At 43.8% G+C, this 8,407-nt stretch overlaps 1 protein-coding gene across 1 annotated transcript in view; it reads right to left on the bottom strand.

Annotated features, from left to right (window-relative positions):
• Positions 1-8,407, bottom strand: part of snx25 (sorting nexin 25) — a 46,837-nt gene that overhangs the window by 2,266 nt on the left and 36,164 nt on the right. The window contains exons 14-20 of the mRNA XM_015389609.1: positions 7,891-8,031; positions 4,859-4,972; positions 1,060-1,137; positions 895-978; positions 689-806; positions 542-608; positions 277-458 (exon numbers count right to left, since the gene is read on the bottom strand). Of these exons, the coding sequence (XP_015245095.1) occupies positions 277-458; positions 542-608; positions 689-806; positions 895-978; positions 1,060-1,137; positions 4,859-4,972; positions 7,891-8,031 (784 nt within the window). The remainder of the gene's footprint in view (positions 1-276; positions 459-541; positions 609-688; positions 807-894; positions 979-1,059; positions 1,138-4,858; positions 4,973-7,890; positions 8,032-8,407) is intronic.

Raw genomic sequence — 8,407 nt, 5'->3', positions numbered from 1 at the left:
TTGTGGGCGGGACTAAGTTCGGACTGGCACCCAGGCTAGTAAAGTCGTGCACCACTCAGGAGAATTCGGAGATGCAACCGTTTGAGCAGCCGCTTCCCTATGACTTTAAATAAAAACACTGCTTTAAATCCCTCTTTGTAAAAAATGAATAAAAATTCTAAAAGCACTGATTTTTCTTTGTACTCGTCACTTTAAACTGGTTGATCCAGTACAATCCCAGTAAAGTGTCCAAATGAGAGGAAACCAGCAAAGCAAACTGCACTCCTGGAAAACTACCTGGAATGTTGTCCAATAGTTTCTGCTGAGCACGCTCCTTGGTTTCGCTCCGTTCCGGATCTGTCCGGACCTTCCCGTGAGGCGCCAGCTTCCCATCAGGCCAGAAGGTGTCCCTGAACACCGTGATGTAACACACCAGCATCTGCTCGCAGAAGATCCAGTTCACAGTGTCCCGGATCTGTCTGGGGAAGGAACGGAAAAGGTCAGTCTCAGCACGCTGATGGCAGACAGACGGAGAAGAAGGGTTAAAAACGGACATATTTACTTGTTGATAGTTCGTCCGAACGTAACCTGGACTAGTGCAATTAGAGTCTTTCTCACCCACTTAAACACTGAGCAGGAAAACAGAGACAAAGCAGTTAGAGCAGATCATGTCCTGCTGCAGCCACACATCTGTTAATGAGCAGCTCACTTCCTCTCAGTTCAAAGATCTCCCCGATCAGCATGAAGCAGGGTTCGGCCAGAGCGTTTCTGCGCCCGTCAGCTTCGTCACCGTAGTCTGAAAGGTCGCTGTCATCGTCGCCGTCCTCCTACAAACAGCCGTCGGAGCCAGAACACATAGCGTGAGGCAAGCAATCGCAGCACAGGCTCCTAAAGCTCAACGTTAGCGTTATCTACCTCGGTGTGGGAGAAGAAGTCTCCAGGTAACCTCTCCAGAAAGGAGGCCAAAGAGAAAGAGGACTTCTTCTGAATGGACATCACCTAGAGGACCAATAACACAGAGTAACTCATGAATTCATGAGGAGTTGAAAGATGGGAATGAATCAGAAAAGGCTGCGTTACTTTGAGGTGCTCTGGAGACGGGCTTAGGAAGGCGTAGAGCGCCTCTGACTGGCACAGTCGCTCATCTGTCAGCAGCCGCTGCAACACAAAGACAGGGGGTGTCATGGACAGCCCATGAAAATGTCCTCCATGTTTTCTCAAAATGTTAAACAATCCACTGGACTTTGTTTCCAAGTCTAAAGACGTTTGTCTTCCCATCCAGGAAGCTTTTTCAATTGTCAGAAATAGAGTTGAGTTCGAGGCCATTCAGTATCCACTCACACAGACTAATATCTTCTTTTTGACCCCCACCACCCACTGGAACACAAGCTTTCAGAGTCATTAGAACCTTACAACATCACACTGAGCATCTCCCTACTACAACAGAAGGAAAGCATGAAGAACAGAAACACATCAAAGATGCTGTTCAAACCTGTGGATACCCAAACTGGGCGTTTGTCAAGTCTGCAAGAAAATCCAAAAGAGACGCAGCAGAACATAACGTTGAGAAGATTAAACTTAAAAACATCTCCATCCCATATGTTGCTGGAGCCTCTGGAAAACTCAAGAGGATTTTCTCCAAACAGAAATTCCAGTATGTTGCACAGGGGGAAATGTGGTTGTGTTTTTCTTTTGTTTACATTTTCTTTTTTGTGCTTTGCATGTTTGGAGGAGAAAATATGATTTTGTTTTCCTTTATTTAGACTTTTTGATTTAATTTGCATGTTTTGCTTTTGGTTTTTCCCCTGTGACAATCCAAGCGCAGTGGACTGAATTTGGTTGTCAGGGGAGGGACGTAATTGCTGATCTCAGGTGTCAGCAGAGGCTGATTGAAGCCAACATAAAAAGAAGCCTGAATGGAAGGGGGGGAATGAACTGAATCTGCAGGTGAGAGAGACGGACACGCTGCCGAGCGAGAGGCAGGTGGGACCTGCGCTCCGGGCACATCACCAGGAGGTGCACAGACAGCCCAGTAAAGAGGATTAGGGCAGAGGGGGAACCTCTGCCTGCACATGTAAATAAAGCTTCGTTTAGCTCAGAGCATCAGCAGGAAAATACGTCTTCTTCTGGGTTTTGGTGCGGGGATGCTGACATTTTCCCTGCTTCTCTCTTTTAGCTGGATCGGTCTTAAAAGGGGTGTGGCACGCCAAAGAGTGCAACAGTGCCGGAGCGTCGCAGAGTCAGCTGTGGATCAGCAAGAGGGTGCTGATCGGATCACCCCCACCAGAAGCAGCATAACAAGCGGAGCCCAACTTCCAGCCTATGATTTGTAACTTTTAAGGACAACTATTGAATGTTAGGTTTTATAAGGAAGTGAAAAGGACTGTTTTATTGTGCCACTTTTACAGTGGCTTTCGTATAAATAAAAAAAATTTGAACTTGAGTGCTTCACGGTTTGCGTCTTTGAGTTGTTTGTTCCCCCTTGTGCCAAAGACGGAGTGTGGGGCCATATTGGCCACAAGTACATTTCAAACCTAACAAGACCCTCAAACAGAGGCTAGTGCATCCTAAAGACAAAACCCCTAAACCAAATATGAGTGGAGTGGTGTCTGCAGTTCAGTACAGTGAGGAATGCTCTGATCTCATTGGAGAAAACAAACAACCTCTCTACAGACACATGGCCCAACATAGGAGAGCGACCTCCTCTGGACAAGACTCTGCAGTACACCTACACCTGATGGACAAAAGACATTCTATGGAGGACCAGAATGTTCAAAGTTTGGACAAAGAAAATAGGTGGTTTGTGAGGGACGTGAAGGAAATCTATGTTAAGGAAGAGAAACCAACCTTAAACAGAGGAGGTAGAGTCAGATTTCAGCTTTCAAAAACCTGCAATGCAGCAATTGAGTTCATCCCTTCCCGCTTTGATCGCAGCCCCCACCCCCCTTAAGGCTGGTTTATACTCAGAAACCAGGTGGTCTGCATGTGTGTTGCAGTGAATGCAGATATGCCCCCGCCCCTTCCGCAGACACTCTGCTGCACCTCTCCAAAATCGTAGGTAACCGCAGACAGGAGGCCTCTGATTGGTCAAATCTACATCCGCTCTACACTATGCGTATTGCTTGTTTGCTCCCATATTGGCTTGTTTTGTTTGTATGACCGCCATTGTGGAAAACGAATTGTGAAGCTTGACCAGTTAGAAGAGCGAGGTGCGTGAGAACGATATACCCTTTTTCCACCTGGATCCCCGCCCTTTTTCGCCCTCATGTCCCTCCGTTGTCGCACAAACTTGCCCCCACTTCCTCACCGCCTCGGCCGTATCTAGATTCACAGCTAGTTTGTGATTGTCCCTCTTGCGTTGTGGCGTGGAAGAACATAGCACAGATCACGCTTCAATATTGGGCATAAACCAAAAATACCTGCGCCAAGCTAACTGCAACACACTGCTGTGGGAGAATAACCAGCCCTTTACAGGAGAACAGAAGGCCTCGCCTTTCAGCCAGGAAAACATTCCCTTTAACGACACCCCTTTCAGAGACATAGACGGGTATGGGGCATTGCAAGCTAACAAAAGAAGCCAAACAACCCCCATTCCAAAGGGGCGGACCCCTTCGTCTGGTTCAATCTACCGTACATATTTTCAATGCCAAAGCAAGGCTTTGCTTTGGTTCCGCTCTATAAAGCCTCAAACTCAACTCTATTTCTGACATTTTGAATTGAAAAAGCTTCCTGGATGGGAAGAGAAACGTCTTCTTGGAAACAAAGTCCAGTGGATTGTTAGGAACTTTTTTTGGAATGACTATGACCTGGATGACTGAGAATCTTTACCTGCATAGTCCTCCATATCGCCTATCATTTAAAATCCAACTAATAAGATAAAAGAGAGAAGCCCTGAGTCACAGTTTCTTCCTCTGGGTTCCCGAAAACAAAAACACCAACTTGGTCATTTGGTTAAACTTCTCATCAAAAACATCCAGGGATTCAAATCAGCTCCACTGTCATTCCTTTCAAAGAAATCCTGCAGATAAACTCCAAGCAGAGTTTCTGTTCTGGCAGCTGGCTACAGGAGCAAACAGCCCGACTAATGGACCAGAGAATTATCAGCTTCCTTTGTTTGAAATAATGAAACTCAATCACATATATACTAATAAAAAAAAAACTTAAAACATTGAAAAGAGACAGAGGCATTCAGATGTAAACGGTAAATATTCCTGATTAGATCTGCAAATATGGAAGTTTAATGGAAAAAAATGAAAAGAACATAGGTCCAACTGTGGAATGAAATAAAGAAAATACCATTTATTTAGATTATAGATCAAACAAATGTAACATTAAATAATTAAATATACCTTTTAAACTAAGACATGAAATTTATTCTACTCTGTATTTATTAATTTCATGGTGTCTGCACAGGAGAGTCATTAAATCATCTAAGCCATCAACTTCACCCATTACACCCAGAGGGCGGGACTAGAGCAGCATCTAAAAACCCTGACGTCTGATTGGATTAGATCATTTCTTCCTAAATTTTTTTTTTTCACCCCAAATTTCAAATCATCACTAAAAAAGGTGCCAAATCGTGAGTGTCAGATAGTTGTCTTCTCCACATTGTCCCTAGGTGTGTGTGCAGGTTGGATGTTGGGTGGAGCTGCTACATAAGGTCCCTTTGAAAACTACAACCCAATGGAAACTGGTTTTTTATTGGCTTGACTCTTTTTATTAAAATAAACAGATTTATTACAGTTCTTATTGTTCGATTTAAAATGAAAAACATTCGATCATGCAAACAGCTGCAAAAGTGAATGAGTTGAATCTGCTGTATTCTAATGCTGACCCATGACCCAAACAAAAATACAGGATGACCTCAGTCTGCAGGTACCTGGAGGAAGGCATTGAGCTGGGTTTTACTCTTCTCTAAGAACTTCTGGTCGATGGATTTGAAGGGAAGTTTACTAAGTGACGGTAACTGGAGTTTCTTCAAACACGGAAAACACTGGAGGACAAAAAGAAGAAGATATAGAAGAAGCAATGAATACAGACAACAATCCTGACATTTAATGATCCATTCAGCAGTAATGTCTTAAAGGAGAAAGTCTGGTCATATTCAGAATTCAAACTTCTGAAAGTGCTTTAAATATGAAATTATTCCATACTGTTCAATAAATGATCAGTGTTTTTAATTAAGAGTAATTTTCAATTGAATGTTCTTTACTGGAGGCATCCATGTTTGTCAAAGATCACTACTGCCACCTACTGGTTTGTGACGTCACGGTGCGGTATCGGCTGTTGATCAAGTCCCAGTGCTGTATCTGGTGTTCGTCATAACGCTCTTTTATAAGTCATCTGGAAAACATTCTTCTTCCAAATGCTACATATTACGTTTTTTTTCTCTGGCCAGAAGTTCGATGACAAATCCTCCCTCCTCAAGTAGGCAAACCCGTCCATGGAGGATCAGGAATTGGAAAGGTGATGTAACTGATTTTTTTCCCTTTTACCCGATGTATTCCAACATCCAGCTGCTGTGCATGTGAGCATTGTCAGTTTCACTATAGCTCTGGTGAATTTCAATGGTGAAGTCCTCTGGAAATCTTCAATAATTGTTGTTGATTGCAGATGCGTCTAGTAGTTCCCATTGATTTTGCTTGTAAAGCGGGGAGAATGGCGCTAGGCTTACCGCACCGTGACGTCACTGCTGGAAGATGACAGGAGGGAGGGGTTACTATATTTGGGCAAAAATGGCCGCTCCCAGACTCTGTGATTGCGACCAAAATTATTATTTTACTTATTTTACTGATTAACGCTAAATTCATTAAATCAACACAAACTTATTAGTTTAAGGTATAAATAATGACCCATTGGTTATTCCTTGCTGACCGGACTTTTCCCATGCATCAGAGCAGACTTGTCTGTTCTTGAAATTGACAGATGTCCCAGCATGCACTGCGGCGGCAGCAGCTTCCAATAGAGCGCTAACAGAGCTCAGAGTATTAAGTTAAAAGTTCTCTTTTCTGTTGCTGTTGTTCAATAAAAGTACACTTTAAGATCATTTGAGGCAAGAGCATTATACTTTTAAGCATCACTATATGGCCCATTTATGGATTTAATGTGTCATACACAATCGGCTTTGTTTTTAAAAGATATAAATATAAAAAATATAACCGTGGATGTCTGGGGGACAGTGATTCGCCTACATGTTATGAATGCTGGCGTACCATAAATGATAAATTATGAAATGTTTAGGTTGTGCCTTCAACTCGTTTCTCATAGGAAGAAGTTACCTCGATATAACCTAACTGAATATCTTGAGAATGGCTCCAAATGACACAAAACTTATATGGGTGAGTAGAACATGATGTAATAACGTAAAATCAAGGGCCCAATGTAAAAAAAACAAAGTTCCCCTTTAAGCTGCATTTTTGAGGCCACTTTTCTTTTTTTTCTTTTTTTTCCTTTTTTCCCTTTTGGTCCACTAAGGAGCCTACAAATCATTATCTTAGAGAGGAAAAACACAATGGACAAGTTGATTAAGTGACTGTTGCTGTGTGAATCAAATACCGTTATTTAGGATAAAACATTAAAAATGTATTTTAGACCAAATAACATTTTACATTTACATCCCGCTTGCTGCCATGAGGGTGCATGCAGCACGTTTACTGCTCTGACTGCAGCGCTGAGAGGAACTCCTCCGGAAGCAGGAGAACGGGGTTGGGATGGGGGAGGCGCCCCACAGCAGCACCTGGCGCTGGAGGACAAGAGTAGGAACGATACGTGCTTTCACCTAAGAGTCTCCAAAAGCTGCCAGAGACACCAGAAAAGTCGCTAGATTTTGTCGCTAGTCATTTTTTTGAAAAACAGTCACTGGAGGGGTCTGAAAAGTGGCTAAATATAACAACAAATTCGCTGAGTTGGCAACACTGAGGGCGAACCGGGCAGCATCTTTATAAAGGAGGGCGGGACGCGTGCTTTGAAAAAAATATAACTGGCGCTTGGAGTGGGTCTCACCTGATGGGTAGAACCGCCACTGACCGTCTATGAGCGTGGCGTGCATTCTTCCTGTCGCCTGGTTACGGCCGTAAACAGTTTGTCTCTCTATGGCGCTGGGTTATGGGCGCTATGAAAGTACAGCTGTGGAACGGTCTGATAAACTGACAGATCTTTTTGTTGTTGTTTTTTCTCTCTGTCCGTCTATATGAGACTTTGGCGGGCCCAAACGAGACTGTGGCGGTCCGCCACAGTCTCGTTAATTAATGGGAAACACTGTCGAGGGAAACCGTAGCCAGGGCTAATGTTAGCCCGTCTGCAGCAGCCCTCTCTCTGCATAGCCGTGTGTGAAGGACTGCTGGCTCTGATGGAGAGTTTTTTGTTTTATTTGGCAGAATGTTCATTTGATTTGTGTTTATCTGACTGTGTTCATCATTATTCCACCATTAAATGAAAAAGTAAGAATTAATTATTATCCAGAGACTATTAATAACAGGAGGTGAAAAGCAGCTCCAGATGAGCTAAGAGTGTGATGATGTCATCAGTACGCTTCTTTTCCAATTGACCCATATTTATGCTGCGTGCTTCCATTCTCCCTGACTCCAGACTTTCCTGTGTTCTTCTTCAAGAACATAGTTGGCGAGGACATGAGAACGTACGCGCGTTCTTGTAAATTGAGAAACGGCCATAGTTTCCAGGTTTATTTTAGGTCTAACCTGCTGAAACCAGTTTAGACTGGGATTTATAAAGACCACAGCACATCAAACAGTGTCGCCCTGGTTTGTTAACATTATCCAGTCTATCCATCAAAGCACAGGAATCCAGACTCAGAACCTTTCAGCTTTCAGTTGAGCTGCTGATCAGATTAGAGCAGATTCTGGTCGATCGCTCCGTCTCTCATCACTGAAATCAACAGAAGGTTTTTTTTACCTCGGTCAGTTTGCGGTGCAGCATCTGGAATTCAGTGAGCTTCCTCTGGACGCTCCAGCGGCTGTGGGCCATTTCCTCTCCTTCCATCAGGCAAACGCAGACGCTGTAAGAAGCTACAGTCTCTCCTCCTTCTTCTGCAGCCTGCAATCAGAAAGACTGTCAGCTCAACAATACTCCGGTAGGCTGGAGCCCCAACCATTAACCCACCACTGGCAGCAGCCTGAACCCAGGATGGATCCATGCCTTCATGCTGATGATGCCAAACTCTACCTTGAGTTAAAGTTGTTGTGCAGAGTTAAAGTCATAGGGAAACGGCTCTTCCAACCGTTGCATTTCTGAATTCTCCCGAGTGGTGCACGACTTTACACGAGTGAATAAAGTGAATGTGATTGGTCGTTTATCAAGGGGGTGGGATTGTTGTGGCGGAAGGTTTGCAAGCAAGTTTGGTTGTGGCCGGCTTGTCGGAAGCATCTTGCTTATCAGTTAGACTTGGACAGTTTCTTCTCCACTGCCATTA

This window comes from Cyprinodon variegatus, unplaced genomic scaffold (genome assembly GCF_000732505.1).
Source record: "Cyprinodon variegatus isolate N-32 unplaced genomic scaffold, C_variegatus-1.0 Scaffold467, whole genome shotgun sequence".
Lineage (NCBI taxonomy): Eukaryota > Metazoa > Chordata > Actinopteri > Cyprinodontiformes > Cyprinodontidae > Cyprinodon > Cyprinodon variegatus.
Note: the sequence above shows the minus strand (reverse complement) of the source record. Positions and strands in the feature narration are given on the sequence as shown.